Source organism: Rattus norvegicus, chromosome 14 (genome assembly GCF_036323735.1).
Source record: "Rattus norvegicus strain BN/NHsdMcwi chromosome 14, GRCr8, whole genome shotgun sequence".
Classification (NCBI taxonomy): domain Eukaryota; kingdom Metazoa; phylum Chordata; class Mammalia; order Rodentia; family Muridae; genus Rattus; species Rattus norvegicus.
The window spans coordinates 6,229,059-6,252,927 of record NC_086032.1 but is presented as its reverse complement, the minus strand read 5'-3'; the positions used below and the strand labels follow the sequence as shown (position 1 = coordinate 6,252,927).

General features: G+C 47.5%; 1 protein-coding gene across 4 annotated transcripts in view; it reads left to right on the top strand.

The window, feature by feature from the left end:
* The window catches only part of Aff1 (ALF transcription elongation factor 1), a 162,985-nt gene that overhangs the window by 75,921 nt on the left and 63,195 nt on the right, over nt 1-23,869 (top strand). For all 4 annotated transcript variants that reach the window (XM_006250632.5, XM_006250633.5, XM_039091821.2 and 1 more), the window contains 2 exon segments: nt 16,613-16,733; nt 17,385-18,248. In XM_006250632.5, the coding sequence (XP_006250694.2) occupies nt 16,613-16,733; nt 17,385-18,248 (985 nt within the window).

Below are 23,869 nucleotides of genomic sequence, written 5' to 3'. Positions count from 1 at the left end.
CTCAGAGATCAATGACTACAAAATAAACAATGCGGGCAACTTTATATGTTCTTTGTAACGGGCCTCCATCTACCCATTTATCCATCCATCCATCGCCCATCCACCCACCCACGCTCCCACCCATCCATATGCCTATCCCCCCACCTGTCCATATGCCCATCCCCCATCCATTTGTTTATTGATTATTGATCCCGTGGGTGAATTCTTGAGGTGCTTCTGCATTTTTTTTTTTTTAATAACTCGGCCTACTACTGGTGTTTTCCAATCTAGAGAAGCACTCATCACGTAGTGGAATTAAAAAAAAAATTTTTGTGTGTGTGAGTGTTTTGACTGCATGTATGTCTGTACACCATGTACCTACCTGGTCCCTGAGGGGACTGGAAGGACTTCAAGTTCCATGTGCCTGTGGTGCTTTGGACTGGAAGAGCAGCCAGTGCACTTTAGCCACTGATCTCCCCAACCCTAAGTTACTGGTAATTTTGACTGTCTTAGGATTTTAGTGAACACAGTTCTAACGCTTATTTTCCATGACTGTCACAACTAAAACTTTTGTGCTAGAGGTATAGAAAACATGAGAAGTATTACTCCAAACCTTATTATTATTATTATTATTATTATTATTATTATTATTATTGCTGCTGTTGTTGTTATTGCTATTTTCTTTCTGGACTAGCCCTTCTCCAGTGAAAGACACTGAGAATAGAGACCCTAACACCCAAGAGCAAATACGCATGGAATGTTACTTCAAGAATGGATTCATTGGGGTTGGGGATTTAGCTCAGCGGTAGAGCGCTTGCCTAGCAAACGCAAGGCCCTGGGTTCGGTCCCCAGCACCGGGAAAAAAAAAAATGGATTCATTGCTGGGCCCCTTAGCACTGTGTTAGGATGATTGTGAGTTCGAGGCCAGTTTGGGCTGTGGGCGTGCAGCCACAAAGTTGCGAGGCTTCTTCTCAAATTGTAAAATAGAGGGGGGGATTGGAGTGTGGCTCAGTGGTGCGTGTGCATGGCATTGGGTTCAGAGCTTGGTAGAGAAAAACGCCAGAGCAGAATTTTTGCTCTGCAAGGCAGGCTGACTGAGCTGTGGGTGTGTTATTGTCAGGGTTGTGTTACTGAGGCTGTGGTAGGCAGGCAGGCAGGGCCCCGAGAAGGAGAGAAGGGATCAGTGGGTGCCATCCGTCTGCCTAGGTCGGGCCTTAGATTTCTGAGCTCAGGGCTTTTTCTCAGAGCCTTCCCTTTGGGCCATGATGAGACAACCGTGGGAGTGTCTAGATGTCCTTCCAGGATATCTGGGAGTGGATCTCTAGATAACCAGGGGCCCCATGCTGAAGTTGGGCAAGTTGTAATTTGTCAGCTGGTTATCTGACAGCTCTTACCCATCTCTTCTGGGTAAAATGTTCCATAAATACTCAGCCGGTTCTCAGCAACTCTTCTGTGAGGGAGCCGTTGAGTTTCTGACTCTCCCAACCTGAAGGGAAGCAGGAGCCCTCCCCAAGGGTTGCTAAGGGTGGTCGCCAAGGTTGGCAGTGAGGAAAGGAAAGAGGTTTAAAGAAGAGGAAGGAAGAAAGATGGTGTGAGCATTAGAAGCTTGCTCTACTCTGTTCGGAGATGAGATTTAATTCTGTGACTTCAGTCATCAACTCTGGACACAGGCCCCTTAAAGTTTTTTGAATCTAGTGGTACTGTCTCAACCAGACATTTTTGGAACATGAATTCAGACCTTTTTTTTTTTATTATTAAAAAAAAAAACAAAACAAAAAAACAGCAGGCAGTAGTCTTGATTCTTCATATGTTCCAAAAAAAAACCACTATTGTCTGCTAGAGCCGTGAGTCAGAAGGATTTGGGGATTCCCTGGGCCTTGCCGGTTTCAATCACAGATCTGCTTTTTCACTCTCTCCCACCTCCTTCTGCCCCATCCCAATTACTTCACCTTATCACAGAGGATTTTAGTAAATTCATTGTCCTACTTGAGTAAGGTTCAGCCAGAGCCAGTAACTAGGGTGGTTTTATAGTTCATGCGTCTTCTTGCTTCCTCTCTTGAGAGATGCCAGGTAAGCACAGGAGCCCATGGGGTGGGGAAAGCCGTGTCCTGCCATCACGTGGTAAGAGGCACCGGGGCCAGTCTGGCTCGTTTCCCAGCACACAGCCCTGCCTTGCTAATCTTTGGGGCTGAGGGGGCCAGAGGAAGACATTTAGGTGAGATAGCAATGTGCTGGAGATTTATAGCCTTTTCCTGTAAGCCAGGAAAGTGGATAATGGGAAGCGAATGGTGCTACGAGAGAGAATATTCCAGAGGAAATTGTTTCCAAAGCAGTATCTGCTTTTTAAAAATGAAAAGTCATGGGCTGGAGAGGTGGCTCAGAGGTTAAGAGCCTTGACTGCTGTTCCAGAGGTCCTGAGTTCAATTCCCAGCAACCACATGGGGGCTCACAACCATCTGTAATGGGATCTGATGCCCTCTTCTGGTGTGTCTGAAACAATGTACTCACATACATTTGAAGTGAACTTTAAAGAAGCATTCATGAGCTAGAGAGATGTGCACCATTTTCCTAGCAATGGCTGCTCTTCCATAGGGGCCTTTCTTGACTCCCAACACGCATGAAGACAATCTTATAGGTCAACAATGATCTATAGGTCTAGTTCCAGGGGGAGCTGACACCCTCTTCTGGCCTATGCAGGCATTGGGTGCTCATGGTGCACATAACGTATGTTAGTCAAAACATCCACACACCAAAAGTAAGCAGATCTTCCCTGTGAAGGAAGGCAGCGTTTGTACATCAAGGCTCTGTATAACACTGTCTGCTCTTGAGGCCCAGCTCTGAGCCATTCACACAGCCCAGGGGTGTCTGTTTAGCATTGGATAAAGGGACTTTAGAGCAGTGATTGGTGACATGTTGCTATCTGAGGCCCCAGTTAACTTGCTTTCTTTTTAATTCTGACTTCCACCTGTCCACACAGTTCCTTCCCAGGACAGTGCTCCGTGTGTGCAGTCACTTGAGGTCATTGCTTGTGGCTAAAGAAGATTGCAGGCCGTTGTGCTGGGTTGCTGCTCCGGGATATAATTAGGGCGTCCTCGCAGACTGGGTGTTTGTAAGAAACTGTCATCCCCACAAATTATCAGGGCTTCTTTCAATCCGTGAGAAATTCAATTTGGGGGTTGGAATGAGATAGGTACAAAAACAGTCTGGAGTGAATGATCACTCCTCACGGGGCTTGCCGCAGAGGTCACAGGGTCCCTTCCCTGCCTGGAAACTTCTGCTCATCTTTTAAGACACAGTCCAGATGTCAGCATCTGAATGATGTCAGCACATCACTCAGGCTTCTCAGGGCTACTTCTGAGTTCCTTCCTCCTCATTCTGCAACATTGTAACTAACCTCTTGTAACTAACCTCTTCTACAAGGCCTGTATCTCCTTCCGTAGCTCCAGGGTGTAGAATCTTATATCCTTAGGCACATAAAAAAAAAGTCAATATTTCCTGGAAATAAGTGGATTTTCTGTGGGTCACCCTGAGGCTTGAGTACTAAAAAGTACAGGAAACTATAGATCAACTCATTTATGGGCCTGAGTAAGTTTAAGTGAAATGAATAATATTCAAGATGCCTTTGTATTCGAAGACAAGTATTTTACAGTCGGGCTGAAAATAACTTATCATAGCACGTGAATTAGTTTTGAATCTTTGCTTTTTGGTAATTTATGACCCATAAGAGCTTCTGCTTTTCTGAAGGAGGTGAGATGTGACTGCTGACAACGCCATTCAGGGCAGGGATCTTAAGAATCCTTCAGTGTGGTCTCTTCTAGTTGTGAGCCTTTAGGTTTTAGTTTCTCCGTGACAACGGTAGGATGCTTTGTCAAGATTAATAAATACCCCTCGTGGGTGTGCAAGTGAATGGTCTGTTGCCTGTACTTGGAAAAGGGTGATATATTCTGCATGTAAATGTTGATGTTTGGGCTAAAGTCCAGCCCAAGGAATCCCAGCAAGCTGTGTGAAGCTCACACCACCACATAGCAGAGGTTAAATGAAGGGAGTCTGCTCCACAAAAACAGTAACTCACTGTTCAGCTTTAAGGAGATGCCAATTACAGCGGGCGGTGGGAGGTGATCCGGGGTTAGGGTGAACATGAGAATATTTAGAAACATGTGATTGTTGCCGTGGCCCTAGGAAGCACCAGCAACGTTTCCAGCTCTGTTGGGGAAGAGTGTGGGTCTTCTTCCTTCTTGGACTGAGAGGGAATCTGGTATTTACAACAGTAAACATTCTGTGAGAACTAGTGTGGCGTGGATAATTAGATTCCCAAAGGGAGAGGTGAATACACTCAGGATGCAGAGAGAAAGAAATGCCGGAGGTTCGTGTAAAAGTCTTTATGGACAATTAGTTCTCGAATTTAGGTTTTTAAAGGGAGAGGTAAATACAGGCGGGATGCAGAGGAAAGAAATGTGGAGGGTTTCTATAAAACGTCTTTATGGACAATTAGTTCTTGAACATTGGTTCTCCGCTTTGTATGATATGCAAATAGGATGTGTGCTCCAGGCTTTGTCTGTGTTTGCCCAGAGTCTGATTTAAAGGACAACAAAGCAAAACTAACAGCAACAAAGTAAAACTTAGGAAGTTTCTCTTTTTAGTGTGGTTGTACTTATCCACAGCAGTGTCTTTAACTCTGAAAATACAACTGACCCTGGTCCCTGCTCGGAGCGCTTCTGTTGTTCAGGAGGTGGATAGAGAACCCTCCAGTTTCCAGTCCCTGCGTGACTTGAGTTTTGGGAGTCGAGTAGGAACATTATCACTCTTGCTGCTGCTGCAGCCGCCGCTGCTGCAGTCAGTTTTGGAGAGTCTCTGCTCGCTGATAAAGATACAGTGTTTCTTCACACTTTATCCCGGAGGACGTAGAGAAACAAATTACCCCTCAACAGCTTCCATGTCGCCCCATTGTTCCCCCACTGTTATGGAAACATAGACCCTGCGTTTTCTTTTCATTTTCCTGGAGCAAGTCTTTCCTGTTGCTTCCTGCTGCTGGGTAGCAAGGGCTCAGTGGTGAGCCTTTGTCCTGGCTGCGGCTGTGTTAGTAAGCTGGCTTCACTTCAGACGTCTCCTTATTGGACATGGTGCAATGGGTTTTCTGGAATGCGTGCTGGAAGTTCATTTTTTGGGAGGGACTCTTCCTTTGGATTGGCAGCTCCTGTGTCCCAGCTTCCGAGTGGTGTTAATGTTTGTGGTTATCTGGAGCTAACAAGTGAGAAATAGCTTCTTCTAAAAAATATTTAGGCCTGGCTTGGTGTCACACCTTTAATCCTTGCATTCCAGAGGCAGAGACAATCAGCTACTTGAGTTCAAGGCCAGCCAGGTCTACTTAAGGTGTCCTAGGCCAGGCAGGCAGAACTGTATAAAGTAACCCTGTTTCAGAAAACCAAAAAAAAAAAAAAAAAAAAAAAAAAAAAAAAAAAAAAAATCCCCTTTAATGTTTAACATGTTTAATTCTTTTTAATGGGCTGTAGAGCTAGTTTTAAAGCAACAATAACACGAATTTGCTTTTGAATAATTTCTCGGGAAGAAAGATGCTCATCTGGTCACCCAGTCACTGTGTAGTTCAGCAGTCGTGTGCTATATAAATGAATTTGGGAATATATTTGTTCTTTTTCTTGTATTCTTGTATTCTCTTGAATATTTGTTGCTGTATTAAACATCTCAAAAATGGTATCTATCACTGCCTGTTGTTATGAAAATTATCTTGTGAAAAGACATCTTTTTAAAAGTGTATGTTTTGTTCGTGGGTGTGAACTCATTTTCAACTGAGCACAGAACAGGCGTGTGGCAGTCCCTTTTCCCAGTGTCTGGGTCGCCCAGGGAGTTAGCACTGGATTGAGAATTACAGGATCACGGAGTAGATAAGATATCGGAAAAGTTAATTTTAGATCGTAATTGAAAGAGTTGAAGCACAGTGAAGAAAGAGCTAGAGAGTCCCTGAGGTAAGCCACGTGTAGATCTAGGCCGTGAGATATCACTGAGAAGAGACAGCTCCTGGCCCAGGGCGTCCAGATAGGGCACGGCTGGGCTTGTTTCAGAGCTGGAAAGAACACCAGTGTGGCTTTTCTGGAGGTGGCTGGATCTAGGAGGTGTCCATTAAGGTGAGCGTGCTGGAGACGGGGCCTCCTGGGCAGGTTCCTGGATCTGCACACTGAGTGGTACGTGTCGTGAACAGTAAGAGAGTCTGGATGGAGGACATGTGCTGTGCAGAATGTCTTTCACAGAGAGGAAGTTCAAACTCTGAGCTTTTAGACTTGCTGCTTGTAGCTTCTGGCCCCTGAAGCGCAGGCAAGGTCTGTAGGCTCTGAGCCATGGAGGGGAAGCTGTTATATCATTTGTCCTGTTGTTTAATGTCTTTATGTCCTTCCCTCTGTTGACTAGTTTTGGATGGAATTTTGGAGTTTTAGCCCTAAACATAACATTGGAATTACTTATCCATCTGTCTGTCCGTCTGTCTGTCCATCCATCCATCTATCCATTGTGTATATTTGTAGGTATAGGTCTGAGAACATTCACAGGGATCTTTTCTCCCACCAACATGTGAGTTTCTGGGGCTCAAACTTGGGTCCTTAAGTTTGACAAGTGCAGACCCCTCTCTCCGCCCCTAACATAACACATAAACATTATCCTGAGTCTGCCAATTTTAAAAAAATAAGTATATATTTGCTATGAAATCTTACCCAAACATCTTTTTTCCCTTGCCCCTCTATAGTACAGTTTTATGTTGAATTAGCGGTTGTGGTCGGCCGATAACTTCCTCTCAGCCTCCACTGAGCACACGGAGTTACTCAGCGGCCCCCCTAGAGCATCTGGGAAGGGGTGATGTCAGCATCCTTGTAGGTTTGAGTCATTTCATGGGCAGAGCAATCTGCTGGCAAGACCCAAAGTATCAGACAGTGAATCACAGTTTGTCACCTTACAGGGAGGCAGAATCCTGCAGAATCCTTCTCAGTGGTTGACCCATCGGTGTCTGACTAGAATCACTTCAGTCAGATGTGAGGGGTTGCATAGCTCGGTGCTAGGAACGACTCCCTCAGGAGGGGTCTGTGTCCTCAAAGAGCTTCTAGGATAAGACGACAGCCCTCGGCTGTTCAGAGTCTATCTGGTTTAGACAGCTGTCAACCCAACAGCAAATGTAGTCTGGAGATGACAATGAGGAAAGCTTATACCTGGGCTCTCCTGCCTCCCCGCTCTTGGAGCCCTGCTTGGAGAGGTGACATGAGGATCCCGGAGACTGGTTCCTCAGATCCTCACAGGAGGTCATGTTTGCTGCCACTACCCTCCCTCTGCAGCTGCAAGATCCTGTAGGAGGCTGGGGCCTCTGTGGGGGGGATGAATAAGATTTAGGAGTTAGGAGTTTAAAAGATCCAGGAGGCAGCTCTGTGGAGGTGGGGAGCCCAGGAGAGCAGCTGGTTGGCTCTGCACCCCAGTGTCGAGAACAGACAGTACCTCACTTGCATATCAGATTCAGTGTTCCAGCGTTAACTTGCTTCTCCAGAGATGAAAAGCGGTGAACTAAATGCAGTAAGTGTTTAAAAATAATAGGACCCAAAGGTCGCGTGCCAATCTTTCTTAGCTGTGACCACAGGCAGGACTCTTCAGTTCACGGTTGTAATGAGGCCAACTCAGTCAGCCTTATTATCTTCTAGGCCTGTGATACTGTGCCCTTCATGGGCAGTTGAATAGTGAGAAGAACGACACAGTTATGTGAGGCCAGGGTTCTGGTTGTTCCTGGGAAGCCACCAGCAATGTCTGTCTTAACTGTACAATGTTATTTTCATGGGGAGTGGGGGGAAGGCAGGGACACTCAGCTGAGTAGCAGATTTTCCTTCTTCCCCCTTCCCGTTCTTCCCCTTCTCCCCCTTCTCCCCCTTCTCCCCCTTCTCCTCCTTCTCCCCCTTCTCCCCCTTCTCCCCCTTCCCCTTCTCCCCCTTCTCCCCCTTCTCCCCCTTCTCCCCCTTCTCCCCCTTCCCCCCTTCCCCTTCTCCCCCTTCTCCCCCTTCTCCCCCTTCTCCCCCTTCTCCCCCTTCTCCCCCTTCTCCCCCTTCTCCCCCTTCTCCCCCTTCTTCCCCTTTTTCCCCCTTCTTCCCTTTCCCCCCTTCCCCTTCTTCCCCTTCCCCTTCTTCCCCTTCTCCCACTTCCCCTTCCTCCCTTTCTTCCCCTTCTTCCCCTTCTTCCCCTTCCCTCCTTCCTTCCTTCCTTCCTCCCCTTCCTTCCTTCCTTCCCTCCCTCCTTCCTTCCTTCCTTCCTTCCTTCCTTCCTTCCTTCCTTCCTCCCTCCCTTCCTTCCTTCCTTCCTCCCTTCCTTCCTTCCTTCCTGTTGTTACTGCTTTTGAGACAGGGTTTCTCTGTGTGGCCCTTGCTGTCCTGGAACTCTGCAGACAAGGCTGGCCTCTGGAACTCCACGTCCACCTGCTCTCCTGGGATCAAAGGCGTGCACCACGACTGCCCGCCCAGCTTCATCTTCAAGGGAGGGTGTTTTCATTATGTATGGCTCTTCAGTTTACAGCGGGCAGAGTGCTGTTATGGGGCCACCCTTCACAGAGACAGGATTTTCTGTAAATTTTCAGTTATATTATCACACTTCACATAACCACCACCACCACCACCACCACCACCACCACCACCACCACCACCACCACCACCACAACAGCCATTTTATTAACCTCTAGCTACAGATTGCCAAAACTTTTCGATTAGAAGTTATCGCTTTCCACTGTTGCGGCTTCTGTCATTTTTCTTATTTGCATAGTAGCCTTTCTTGTGTGCAAGTGCACACACGTGTATATGTGCGTGATTTATTTTCCTCAACGTGTGCCAGTGTCCTGCCTGCATGCATGCCAGGTACCCACAGAGGTCAGAAGCAGGCATTGAGCTTCCCAGAACTGAAGTTACAGATCGTTGTTAGTCACCATGTAGGCGCTGGGAGCTAAGCCTCGGTCCTCTGCAAGAGCGATGGGCATTCCCAATTGCTGAGCCATCTCTCTAGCCCTAGGGTGTTTTTTTGTTTTTTATTTTTTTTTAATGTGTGGGTGTTTTGCCTGCACGTATCCCTGTGCACCATGTGTGTGCCCAGTGTCATGGGAGGTGAGAGTATCAGATTCTTTGGAACTAGAGTTAAGCCGGTGCTTTTAACTGTTTGGCCACTGCTCCAGCCCTATTTCTTTGTTTTGTTTTGTTTTTTCCTCTTTCACTTTTATTGATATGTTTGGAAGGCAGAGACTTGTTTCCTGCAAAGCAGAAGACCTAGCTTTTCTTTCCATCCTTAGTCTCTCGTTTCTGCTGGGTAGAACATCACCATAAGCCCGCTTAGTAAAACGGCAGGTGGTTATGCTTCTCTACTGCAGATGAATAACACCGCCTCTCTACATGTATCTCCATGTATTCCGAAGAGAAACAATGTGTCATAAAACACCAGCCCTGGCGCTTGGACTTTGGATCCTGTTCTCTGTTTTTACTGTGAGCTTTTGCTTCTTCATACACAAGGATCTAAAATTATTTGGTTAACAATCTGGGGCTGATCTACTGTTCAGAGCTCAGCAGAATATTAATCACGATATTTTCTTTACTCCATTTTGTTTTGCTGTGAGTGTGTGTGTGTGTGTGTACTCTGCTGAAATAGTATACGGATTTTTTTCTTTCTTTTTTTCGGAGCTGGGGACCGAACCCGGGGCCTTGCACTTGCTAGGCAAGCGCTCTACCACTGAGCTAAATCCCCAACCCCCGGATTATTTTTTAAATTACTATTTACTTGTTTTATGTATATGTGAGTACACTGTCACTGTCTTCAGACACACCAGAAGAGGGCATCAGATCCCATTACAGATGGTTGTGAGCCATCATGTGGTTGCTGGGAATTGAACTCAAGACCTGCAGAAGAGCAGTGTTCATAACTGCTGAGCCAGCTCTCCAGCCCCATGAATATCTTTTGTGTGAAGAGAATGTTGCAACAAAACTTCTTCTAAATTTAGTTTTTGAGACTGAGCCTTTCTGGTAACCCTGGTTCCTCTGGAACCTGACTGTGCAGAGCAGGCTAGCCTGGTCTCCTGGCTTTCCTTTGCCTCCCAAGCGATGGTATAAAAGCTGTGTACCAGCCACCACACCAGGCACCAAGCTGGTTATACACAGAAGGCTCCGTGAGCCTCATTAGCAGTTCACCATATTACCCTGGTCTCCTTATAGTGTGTAAAGTGTATCAGGACCTGTGCAGAAGTATCTGGCAGGTTCTTCTGGAAGGTAAATCAACACGATGTTTTGGTATGGGTTTTATTCAACTTTTATCAGTTTAAAACTTGTGCTGTGAGTCTAAGGTATGCAAACTGCCTCCAAACTGCGAAAGAAACTTTATGGTGCATAACAAGAATTTAAATTTCTCTACCGTGTGTTACCCTCAGAGGAGAGTGAGTGGGCAGGAGGCTCCCTGATCAGCGTTTTCAAGGTTGATTGAACTTTTGTGAAGTGGGGGTCCTAACACAAGATGATCCCTGGTTTCTGCCCCAGGGAAACAGCTGATAGAATTCCTGATGTCTTTTCAGGGGTGGTGGTGGATTGTCAGTTTGGGTTATAAGAGTGTGTGTTTGGGGACCAAGTCCCCCTTGATCCAGCCGGCTGTTTGTAGTGTGTTTTAGGTTAAGGGAGAGGTATGAAAACCTGGGAAGATTTAGCCGAGTGACTTTTATTACAAGAAAGCCTCTTGCTCATTCTTTCCATACACGTGAAATTGGGGGGGTGGGGTGGGAGTAGTCTCTCTATTTGGGAACAACATTTATTTCGCCTTCAAATCATGGAGCTGTCCCCTGTAAACAACATCTGGAGAGATGTGGTTTAATGGCAAACTAAAACGCGTTGACATTTTTCATAAAGCCAACACGTAAGAAAACAAGTTCTCAAATTATCAGGTGGTAAGCAAGGGACCATAGGCAGAATGCCAGGGTAAGGTAGGCAGAACAGTCCCCAGCGTTCTAAAGCCACACGACAAGAAGCCACAGGTCCCGTTCCTTCACGTCTATCCACTTGTGACACAAACAGACGTCCGTGTTTCATAAGTCACTGGGAACTGTTAGTCTTAGAAGTTATTTCCATTTGTACGGTCAAGGCAGAATGGCAGAGAGGCTCTAAATCAGCGAGCCAGAGCCCACTTGGTCCATTTCTTTCTCCTTCCCTGGCTACCAGGAGAGATGTGTGGAAGAAGATACTCCCCCTGTACTCTCCAAAGGTGAATTAAAACTTTTGAAGATTAATTCTAGAGGGAGCCGGTGACATCTTTGAGAGAAAGGCACACACGGAGTGAGCAGTCAGGGGTGATAAATGAGTAGTCAGCTGTTCACAGGCGGCCCTGTGGGCCCTGGGTTGCCATGGGAGCGTGGATGGCATTCAGCATTCCGGATTGACTAACCTAGTTTAGTGTGGCAAGGCTTGTGAGCTCTGGCCTGGGAGAAGGCTCTTCAGCTGGATACCACAGCACGCCACCCCACGGCTCCAGCCCAGCTTGGGCCTTTGTGTGAGGCCGTCCTCATGCTCCTTGTTAGTGAGCGCTGAGGAGAGAGAAGAGAGGACCCCCACCCCCATGCCTGCAGAGTTGGGTTTTCTTAGCACTTTAACTCCTCGGTGACACATTCCAGCCCCTAAGGAAAAGCCTTTGAGTAAATGTGCCATGACAGGCCCAGCGTGGGGTTGACTTAATCACTGTGCTCCGAGGGTGTGAGGAATTGGAGCTGTTTTTTTCAGGATTTTCACCACCTCTCCGAAAGAAAGTGAAGCACACCCCGTGTGTTTTAGGTTTCCACAGGCTCATTCAGATATTTCTTCTTCCCTCTTAAGCCACGAGTTAGCGTGGGGAGTTCTGTCAGTGAGAACATGTGGGGTGTCGTCCAGCTCTGCTGGCTGGGTGTTTATTCTGCAGTGTGGTGCTGCACAAGCAAGTGCGTGAATGCTCTCCCAGGGTACTAGCAGGCCTGAGACTGCCTTCATTTCTCCTTCCAGCTTGGGTTTGTTAGAAGCCCGAGCGGAGTTTGATGCATCTAAGTTACGCAGAAACAATTCTGCCCAACTTACACTTGTCTTCTGCCCTTGCTTCCGTTCTTACCGCCCCGATAGCTTGGAAACTTTTTTTACACGTTGGTTTTATGGAAAATGTCAACACCTTAAACTGTTAACCTCTCCAAATGTTGTTTAAACACAGGGCAGCTCCATGTTTTGAAGACAAAAATAAATGTTTCCGTCGAGATAGAAACTGTCTCTCTCATCACTGAAGCCTGATGTGTTGTCCCCATCTTTTTGGGAGTGGAGATGATTTTTTCCCCGTAATACTTTTATTATCGATCACTTGAGGACTTCACACCATGAACCCAGAGTGTAGTCAGCCCTGTGGAACTCGGCCCGGAACCTTCCATTCTCCCAGATCCAATCTCCCTGCCTTTGTGACCTCCCCCTTCCAAAAAAAAAAAAAAAAAATAAGGATAAAAAAAAGAGAAAGTCCAATTTCCGATCAGAGCATGGCTTCCCACCCCCAACAGACACACACACACACACACACACACACACACACACACACACACACAGCCTTCTGGGTCTCCCTCTCTCAACCGTGAGTCTGTGATCATCAATACCATGGCAAAAGTAGACCCCATTCCCTTTACAGTCAGCTGGAGCATGGGTCATGGCCTTTTATGTGGTTTCTGGAGACAGAGAGGACCTCGGACTTGGTGTATTCTTTAGAAGACTTCCCACTGTGTTCTGTTGAACCTCCAGGATGCCGAGTATCATGACGCCAGATCATGGTTTACGGAGTGTTGTTCCCTGTCTGTGGATGTTTTTGAGAACTTCTGTGGAACCCCTGGGTTTTCTGGGTAACCAGGCTTGCAGACGGGGCTGTATACGCACTTTTAAACATTTTTAAAATTTTATTATTGTTTTGTTTTATATGAAACCAGCTGCTCCAACCAGTCTGAGGCTTCGTGTCTTTTCCTCTGCTGACAAGGACTGTAGGGTTGGAGTGGAAATCTAGGAACGTGGCTTGGCTCACCAGCCAGAAAGAACCTTTGCAAGCCCCCTTTTCGGCGTATCACAGGCACTTAGGTGCAAGACTATTTATACAGCCCGACCATGAAATAAGTTCACACGTGCCTTGAGTATATGAGAAATCACTTAGGAGTCTGGGGGTTATTATGGGGTCAGGGAAGTGTGTAAGAATTTAGCAAGGATGTGAAGAAGGGTTGTTAGCAGCTCGGGTTGGAAATGGAAGAGCACCCATGCCTTTCGGAAGCCCCTCTCTCAAACAGCTTCCTGTAAGGGCTTTGCCGTATCGGTCGAGCCAGCCATGCCTTCTGTGGCTGTTCTGCTGTCAGGGAGGGATACCTGGGTTGCGGGGACCTCCTTGAAAGGCATTAAGAGTGATTGGCAGGGAGCACACCTCACACCTCGAGATCATGTGTAACGCAGACCAGCAGCTCTGCCAGCAACTGGGAGCATAAGACGACTTGGAAAATGGGCCTTAAAAAAAAAAATCCTACTTTGTCAGATCTGATTGAAAACAGGAGAGAGAGAGGGGGGGGGGGGGAGAGAGAGAGAGAGAGAGAGAGAGAGAGAGAGAGAGAGAGAGAACACAAACACACAAGTGAAGCATCCAGGACAGTGCTGACTGAGGACTGTTGGCGGGCGGCTGGAGCTGCTGTCCTCTCTACTAGCCTTACCTAGGAGCTTGCAGGCCCTTCCTCCTTAGGGCCTCCCTGGGCTCTGTAATCTGCTCTGACAAGGCCTCTGCCCTACTCTGATACACACGGGGAGGGTGTGTCACCCTCAGCAGGGACTTGTGGCTGTTTGTATATCAGTATGGCGTACCCCGAGTGTGCTAGAGTGAAAAGCCTGTTGCTTCTCCTGGGGGGAGGTGGTTGCCTTTAATTAAAGCCATAGTTAACTTGTAATTATTCAGCGGTAATTACAGAGTGAGAATCAATAAGACCTTTCCCGGCTTGGGGGGGTAGGAATGGGGGATCGGGGAGGAGATCCCTTTATTTCAAAGTTCATCAACCCAGGTTCGGTTCCCAGAACCTGGATCTCACGTGCTGCAGCAGTCACGCCCCATATCATGTGTGTACTGGAGGACAAACACCAGTAACAGTGAAAAGAAAGGCTAGAATGCATGGAGCTCGCACACGGTGGAAAGGCATGGACGGGCTCTGCAGAGCTGTCCTCTGCCCAACCTGTGCGCTGTAACTGTGTGGACCCCACAATGTGCACATCTGAGTGCCTGTCCTTCCCCACCTTGCCCTGTGCTTGGTTTAATGCAGCCGCCGTAGGCTCCACCCATCCCGTGGATGCTGCTGCAGAGCTGCTTTGGAATTCACCTTGCTCCTCCTTGCAAAAGGACAAAGAACAAGTTTCTGGGGAAAAAAGTATTGCTTAGGGCCTTTTCAGCAAGAACACTTCATCTAGTGCAGATTTGCAGTGAGTAATCGAACCAGGAGCCTGCCGGGTGTAGTTGGGCAGATGCTGGTTTGTGTACAAAGCCAAAAAGGCAGCCTGGATATGGTTCCCAGCTTACCATGGGCATCTGGGAACTGGAAGCTTGGCTCTCTGCTGTGGTCAAAGAGACCACAGACAGCGGATGAGCCTAGACCGGGACCCACCAGACTGCAACGCCCCAGGTGTCTCTTCACGATAGTGAGTTACAGTCACTGGAAGTTTGCCTCAAGACCGTCCCAGTAGTACATATGTTTGCCAATAAAAGTTGGGTGTGAATTTGTAATTATTTTGAGTGTATTTCGGGAGTGGGTTTCTCTGTAGTGCTAGCTGTCCCAGAACTCAGAGATCTCCCTACTTCTGCCTCCTAAGTGCCGGGATTAACGGCGTGCACACCACACCTGGGCTTCTAATTAATTAGCCAGAGTCCTTCATTTAATGCTATTCTTTCCCTGTGGGAGGCTCTCTAGTTTTAGATACCTGCTTGGGCTTTTGTGGTTATTTCTAGAGTAGTTCTCATTAGTTCAGCTGAAAAGCCTTGAGAGTGTAGGCACCTAACGGATGCTGAGCCCGGCTTAGAGATGTTGTTATCTCACACAGGATTACTTTGCTTAATGATACTTGAGTGTGCAATTGATGTGGAAATTAAACAAGGGATTAAACAGCCTGTTAGCTGTAAGGCTACCATTCCCAGTCCTGACTGAGAGCTTTACTACCTGAAGGTCTGCCCTTTCGGTGGCCGTGGCGACAGATAGGGGGGCTGTTCGCAGAAGAGCAGAGCTCTACTTTGAATGGGGAGTGTGGAGACAGGTTCTCATTGTGTAGCCCTGGCTAGCCCATTCCTTCAGCCCTTCCTTTTGTCTTCCACACTCTTGGCATCAGCAAGGTCTTGGTTTTTTTTTGGGGGGGGGTTTGTTTTTGTTTTCTCTGCTTTTGTTGTGTGTGCTTTTAAGATTGTCTGTGTAGCCTTGGCTTTCCTGGAACTCTTTGTCAGAGCACTCTGGTTCCTAACTCACAGAGTTCAAGCTGTAAGTAAAGAGTTCCAGGATAGCCAGGGCTACATAGACCTGTCTTGACAGCTCCCGACCCCGAAATCCAGAGTCCTGCCCTGCCGTGAAGAGTAAGGGAGCAAGAGAGGGTAACAGGGCACTGGAGAGGCCATCTGACATGAGCTATAGCGAACTAGGAAGACGTTAGATACCTTGGCTGTATCTGTTTGTTCAAAAGCATTGGGAGGGAAGTCTTAGCAGATTCCCCAGAAGCAGGCCTATGACGTCTTTATTTCATTCTAATTCTTTATTTCCCTCATTCACTGTAAATCACAGGTCTGTAGGGAGCAGGCTGCCCTACCAATGGTGCAGGCCTGACTGGGGCTTGAACGTAGCTGAAATCAGCTTTCTTCCAGAATTGACCTGTCAACGAGTACATTTTTAACTACTTTGACACCACAGCCAGTGATGTAGGGTTACAGTTTTATGTAATTTTCAAATTGGATTATGTGCTACTCTGAGTATATAGAACTGGCTTCTAGAATTGGGTTGTTCATTCCTTATACTTTGGATGGGTAAACACCGTCTTTCCAAGTTTATATGCTAAGATACCCTGACTGGGGAATGAAGTAAGTGCTGGTTTGGGTGTTTGGTGACTTTTCATTAGGAAATAAAGCTTTTGGCTTCGGTCTGTAGAGGAGGATTGTCTTGAACTTGCGGCCGTCTTCCTGTTTCTGCCTCAGTTGCTGGGTTACTGGTGTGAACCCCTGGCCCAGCTTGATTGGAGCGTCCCACCCGCTTTTCCCTTCTCCCTTTTTTATTTGGAAGTGTGCGCATGTGTATGTGTTCGCGTGTGTTCACACCCACCCACAGGTGCCCACTAAGGCCAGAAAAGGCAGGCGTTAGATTCCAAGCTGGACTTGCAGGCGTGAGCGGTGAACTACCTGACGTTTGTCCTGGGGACAGAGCTCAGACCTTACGCAGGAGCAGCATGCACCCCTCACTGCTGAGCCCTCTGCGATCCCAGTGCACCTTTTGGAATTACATCCCTCGTCAGTTCTTCTTCTTGGCCCCTATTCTTGCCATGAAACTTGGATACTGATGACCTTTTTTTTTTTTTTCCCCCTTTTGCGGCCTTTGGAAAAGCTTGTACAATGAAGACAGAAACCTGCTTCGAATCAGAGAGAAGGAAAGGCGCAACCAAGAGGCCCACCAGGAGAAAGAGGCGTTTCCTGAGAAGGCTCCACTGTTTGCAGAGCCCTACAAGGTACTTTGTGTGTGTGTGTGTGTGTGTGTGTGTGTGTGTGTGTGTGTGTGTGTGAGAGAGAGAGAGAGAGAGAGAGAGAGAGAGAGAGAGAGAAAGAAAGACAGCCCAGCCTGTCGCAATATTAAACCGGATGACAAAATTCATTCCATGCAACCAAGAGTTCAATCGGGGGTCACGATCGAGAAAATAAATTATCCCCCCCCGGGGGGGGGGATGTGTTGTTTTTTTTGAAAAACAGAATTTGAAAACTCTTTGAACACTGTGAGCCAGAATTACCAAAAGTGTGCGGCTTTCTTTTGTAAGGTTAGTCTTCTGTCTGGGTTTCCCTGGCAGGCTCCTCAGCAGGGGAGGTGAGTTAATAACAACGTGCGTGTCCCACACTAAGTCGAGAGGGGTTTGCGCTTGCTGATATCAATCACGCGATAATTTATTAATTATTGGGGCTGGGGATTTAGCTCAGTGGTAGAGCGCTTGCCTAGGAAGCGCAAGGCCCTGGGTTCGGTCCCCAGCTCCGAAAAAAAAAAAAAGAACCGAAAAAAAATTTATTAATTATTTAAATCATGTAGACGACGTAATCGCATCACAATCTACTATCGCTCCGCTTCGGTTCGGTTCCCGCAGTCCTCGAGTCTGCTCTTCTCTGTTTTTCAGACCGCGAAAGGCGATGAGCTGTCGAGTCGCATACAGACCATGCTAGGTGACTATGAAGAGATGAAGGAGTTCCTAAGCAGCAAGTCCCACCCTCACCGCCTGGACGGCTCTGAGGACAGGCCGGGGAAGCCCAGATACCCCTCGTGTCACGACCGGGGGAGCGGTGCATCCGGCTCCTTCCGCACACATGTCTACCACCAGCCTACCCACACTTCTGCTCCCGGATCACTTTCTGTCAGCAACGTCAGCCAAAGTCCAAAGATGGCACAGCCCAGGATGGAGCCGGTGCCAAGTCTCCATGCCAAAATCTACGGAGCGCCCGATGGCCCCCGTCCGGCTCAAGATCGCCTCAGTCAGGGGCATTGTTCCAGAAAGTGTGACCGAAGAGCCGAGGGAGACTCGGAGAGGAAGCTCTCGCCCTTCATCTCCTCCTTGCCGTCCCCCGTGCCCCCACTCTCACCTGCACATTCCAGGCCGCAGGCAACCAGCAAGGCTCACGGCAGCGGAACTGGCACTCAGAGCTGCTATGCCTCCAAGCCTTCCAAGGACCCGGTGGTGACGGCCCAAGAGAAGGAGACTCCTCTCGACAGTCTGGTGGCAGTTACCAGCCTTGGAGCAGCCCCTCCTCAGCCACCTTGCCAAACATTTCCACCACCTCCCCTCCCCTCAAAAAGCATCGCAATGCAGCAGAAGCCCACAGCGTACGTCCGTCCCATGGACGGTCAGGACCAGGCTCCTAGCGAGTCCCCTGAGCTGAAGCCGCCGCTGGAGGACTTTGGTCAGCAAAGCTTTGAGAAACCGGACCTTAAAGTGCCTGCCAAAGCCAAGCTCACTAGACTAAGGATGCCCTCGCAGACGGTAGAGGTAAGTGGGGTTTCTTTTGAGGGTTTTTTCCTCTTTCCGTTTTCTTTCTTTTTTTTAATGTACTTGGGTGTTTTGTGTGTCTGCCTGCCCACCACCTGCAGGCCTGGCCAGAAGAGGGCATTAGATCCTCTAAGACCAGACTTACACACGTTGTCGTCACTGTGGGGACGCTGAGAATTGAACCCAACTGCTCTGGAAAGGCAGCCAGTTCTCTTTAATCTCTGCCAGCTCTCCAGTCCCTGTGTATCCCTGGCTTGTCCTGGAACTCACTCTGTAGACCAGGCTGGCCTCCAACTCAGAGATCCACCTGCCTCTGCCTGCCAAGTGCTGGGATTAAAAGGCATGTACCACCACCGGCCAGCTTAATTGTAGAGAAATTACTACCAATTTCAGTTTTTAGGGATAGTACATGAACCCCAATTCTGACCACACACAAGGCTGCCATTATCAGAGGAATCGAAGAATTTTTTTTTCCTTGACCTGGAGAAGTATAACGTACAAATAAAATCAGACTGAGCAGGAATTTGCACACACACATGCACACAGCGGTTAAAAAGATAGGTAGTACATGTATGTATTCATGAGCACAGATACACCACACCACTTCACGCACAGTTATAAAAGGTTGCTAGTTCACTGGAAAGGGATGTTTGTTGGGGGGAGGGGTTCTTCTTACCATATTGTGCAGTGTAGACGGTAGTTCTTCTGAGTCCCCCCACCGTGGACTTCCAGTTAGCTGGTCCTGAATTTAGACTCAGATGAAGTGAGTCTAATGCTTACCTGTCGCTGTAGAGGGCGTTTCTACTGCACAGACATTTTAATTTGCATATCCATCCCTCAGAGTTTGACCGGGTTACAGTTTTATGTAATGTCTGAGAATAACATTTTATTTTATCGGTGTCTGTATTTGTAGATGGGATATATGCATACATGTGTGCATATGTGTGTGCATACATGTGTCCATACGTGTGTGGGGAGAAGGGGTGCAGTGAGGGATGTTGGGGGGGGGGGTGCCCGTGCGAGCACGTGGAAGCCTGAGGTTGACGTCGAAGCATTCTCAATCCTGTCCTCCATATATATCAAGGCCTAGTCTATCACCAAGCCTCCTGGGCCTGCCTCTAGCAAACAGGTGTATGTTTGGATTACCAGAGAGCAGTTCTGCTGTCCCAGCATGTACTGGGATCCAGACTCTGCTCCTGTGATAGTGATAGTGCTGCCAACCCTGTCTTTCCAAATGCCCCTTAGTAACGCTTGAAAAGCGGAAGAGGAAGCCAGGCACCATGGGCTCACGCCTTCAATCCCAGCACTCACGAGGCAGAGGCAGGTCAATCTCCGAGGTTAGCCTTGTCTACAGAGTTTCAGGCCAGCTAGGGCTACACAGAGAGCTCCTGTCGACTCTCCTTTTTTTTTTTAAAAGAAGGGATTCCGGGCCCTTAGGATCCAAGTGACTCCTCAGGACAAGGTAGAGGAGAAGCTTAGGCCCCATAGGTCCCCTCTGGTTTTGAATGACCATGTTGACTTCTTTACTGAGCCCTCAAATAATGAGTGCATTTGAGGACTCAGAAAATAGCGTTTGCTTATGGTCTGAAGGATTCCAATCTGAGTATAGAACTGACCCATGGTGGCCGAGCTTGCTGGGCCGTGATTTCATCCTGTGGAGATTTCCGCACACTTGGTTCTGTGTTGGGGCAGAACACAGCAGGGCTCTGGTCTCATTTTAACACCATTTCAGATCTTCCCTTTACTCTAGTGTTCATCAACGTCGCTGGCCGGGGTTGGTTCTCTTCTTCCGCCATGGGGAATGGGAGTCGGGTTGGTCTGTCAGGCTTGGTAGCTACCCACACTGATCTAACTCATTGGCCTTTTTCTCAAGGCTGATTTCAAATTCCAATCTAACCAGTCCCACTGACCTCATGCCTGCAACACCCAAGCACATGCTCAAGTCAGGTCATGAAAACGTCTTGGGTCCTCATGGATCGGTAAAGGAACCACAGCTTGGTTAAAATCATTGTTCAAGGTCTCACAGAGATCCGAGAGATTATCCGACATAAGCCTGTTTTATTCGTGACTATTGTTCTCTTGTAAATTCCTCAGGGAGCGGGTAATGAATTTTAGCAGTCCGGTCTGTTCCTGCCTGCTCATTTCCTGGCCACTCTACCCCAGTCTCCCAGAGCCAACGTTAGCTTCCACAGCTCAGCATCTCACCCCTCACTTTTTAGTCTGGAAATTACTTTTTGCTAATACCCAAAGCGCTTTAATAGTCAACTCTTGAGAGAAAGAACAGAGGCGAGGTGTGATGGGTCACACCTTTGTTCCCAGCAGGAAGGCAGAGAGGCCTGCTGATCTATCTGTGAGCCAGGACTACCTAGGAAGACCAGGCTGTAGTCAGTGATGAGAACTCTGGGAGAGGCTACACATGGCTCTGGATTCCCACACCCGAGGAGGCCTAGGATACCTGTGCAGAAGGGTCCTTTAGTGTCTTTAAGCTTCTCAGAGTAACAGGGTGGTGGTGTCAAGACTTCTGGTGTGGGATCTGTGAGCTGAATTGAGCTATCCCCCCAGCACTGAGCGCACATGCCAACGGATAATGTTAGTCTACTCCGGACAGTATTTTTCCTATAACTACTTACTCCATTTCCTATGTCAGGTTGCCAAAAAATGGATTGCACACAGGCGCTTGGATTCATCCGTTTTCTCTGGGTTTTCAGTGCACGCTGATCGAGAAACTGAGATGTTGAATATAAAGCTACGAATCTTGTGCTGAAGTAATTGTTCTTGGCAGGAAAGAGCTTTTTATGTGACTAAGTAAAAAAAAAAACATTAAATTAAATTAAAAAAGTTTTGTAAGAAGAATGTTCAGATTAACTAATAGAAAAGCAATTCTCTCCCAAAAGCTCACAAGTTCGCAGGCATGAAAAAAATGTTGGGAATTGGAAGTGTTAGCCAAGATTCTGGAAAGCGACAAACTCTGCCACAAGTGTCGGCCTTAGCTAGCTAGAGTACTTTAAATGCAAATTCTACTCACACCAGAACACACTCGTACATACACACTGTAAACGTGTAAGTATCATACTTTCTCACAGATCCAGGCAGTGGCTATATGTCAGCCAGCCATCTTTAAGTATTTAAGGGTCTGTGAATATTGATACACACACACACACACACACACACACACACACACACACACACACTCTGGATTCTTTAGAATCACCACAGAATATCCTGTGCATGTGAATAATTAGGGAAATCACAGGCTTGAGACTGAGTGCTAGAAATACAGCCATCCCAGAATGCTCTTTCACAATTCACACATTCAGTCCGAAGCTCCAAATGCTTGACTGCTGTCGTTCTTAGAATTCTGTTAATTATAAATTAAAACTCAAAAGTAAACCATGGTAATTTTACCTAAAGGGGGAGAGCTAGAGATATGACCTCTAATTACTTAAGTACCGAGGCCCCTAGATTAAAACATTAAACTCAGAAATCCTTCAGCCAAGGGGATTAAGGAGATTAGACTGAGCTTGACAAATCACCATCGTCATCATCAGGTTAGAGGGGGAAGTGCAGGCCGAAAGTAGGTCATGCTCACTCAGATAGGAGACGAGGTTCAGGAGAAAAGGCCTTTTTTTTGTTTGTAGCATGAACCTCTGTGGGGGAGGGGAGGATCGTACTTTGTCAGTCTAATGGTTTCGACAACTAAAAATATCAGAATCAGTGTGAAAATAGCCGATTGTGGAGTTCTCAGGGAGTCTGAGCAAACAACAGATTTAAACAAGAAATAATGATTTTTTTTTCCTGGTCAAACCATGTACCTCTTGGCAACCAAGGAGGCAGAAATGCAAGTTCAAAACCTAAGTTTGTAACGAGGTGCACGGCCCTTTCTTTCTTTCCTAAGAAGAATTCTGCTTAAAATATCTTCTAAGTATTATTGATTGTCCAAACCAAAACCGTCCATTTGGCCGTCATATCTGCCTTTCTGTTCCTGTGGACTAAATGTCACACACAATGACACAGAAACAACACAGAATTAAGTTTGGGAGAGCAGCCAGGCAGGGGAGACTCCCATGCTGGGCCAGCCACTGCTCTAGGGACCAGGCTGGGAGGTGGCTTGGTGTATGTCCATGTGTGTCCGTGTCCGTGTGTATGTGTGTGTGTGTCTGTGTGTCTGTGTGTCTGTGTGTGAGAGAGAGAGCGAGCGAGAGAGAGAGAGAGCGTGAGTGAGTGCACAGCTAGGAGGAACAGGAATTTCTTATCCTGGTACCAAATGTACTTCTGGCAGTTTTGAGAAGGAACAGAAAGTGAAAAAAACAATTCCAGTTAACGCCACCCCAGCAGACCTTCCAGTCAGGGTTAAATCTTCTCTTGGGCTGCTACAGGCAGCCCTGTTCTCTTTGCTACCTCACTTCCAGCAATCTTTGAGCTTTTCAAAAAAAAAAATATATATATGTATATATGCATATATATATATTTACATAAAGTTCTGTCAGAGCTTAAATGTGTTTGCGAGCCTTGCCTGGCTCCAGTAACTGCAGCTGGAGACTGGTTGTCAGAGCAGGGCATCTCTGGGGGAACGGAAGGTCTCATTTTCTACCTGATCTTCGAGCTCTCTAGCTCTCATAAATGCCAGCCAAAAAACCAAAGCCCCAGAAAACACACCATCAAACAAAGCAGCTTGTGGTCCAGGGCTGTCGTGACAGCTTCTGCTCAAAATGCCCGTGGGTGATTTGTCACTATTTTTAAGCTCCTATATTTAGATTTGCAGGTCTGGGACTTCACCAGCCTCTCTGGAGGTCGAGGGCACTCATCTCTGGTTCTTCACTGGACATAGTTTACGAGTCTTTCCCCAACACCCATAATCTCAGATTAACTCCTCCTGATTCTGAATTCTGACTCATGTGGGTCACCCTGAGCCCTCCGTCTGCCTGACCCCCCAGCACTGCCGTCCCCTTCACTGGCACAACCGCACAACAGCAGTGCCAGGCAGTTGGCACTGCAGCTGCCGCTGGCATAAGGACTCTGGCAGGGATCAGAGGAAACTGTCACATTACGGTGACACTGACCAAAGAAGACAAGTTTACATTTAGACTGCTGTTACAGCAGAGCCTCTGTGTCGGGAGCCCTGGTTCTCCAGTCACCGAGACTCACCTTAAAAGCTTGCTCCTCAGGAGATGTGTCAGGGCTGCCTGGCACACGGTCCCGTGTCGCAAACACAGATTCAATGGCCGAGGCTTCCAGATGCAAGCGAAATCTCACGTTCACTTCCCTCCCCCTCTCCCCAGGAACTCACAAGTTGGAGGGACAGACCCAAGTCCCTAAAGTTACCCGCTAAACCACACCCCTTAGATAAGTAAATGTAAAAATATCAGAAAAAGAAGAAGCTGGAATTTGAGTTGTATTAAAAAGAGGGATTTGTAATGCTGGGGGGTGGGGCAAGAAAGGCCGATCACGATATTCATGTTTTTTGAGGTATATTTTTGAAAGCTCAGAGAGATGAGATCAAAGATGCTATGAATCCTAGTTAGGGTGTTGCCGAGAGATATGACCCTTCCCAAACTCTTTATTTTAAAGTTTCAGTGTCTGGGGTTGAACCTTATACACTCTAGGCTGCAGGCTCTGCCCCC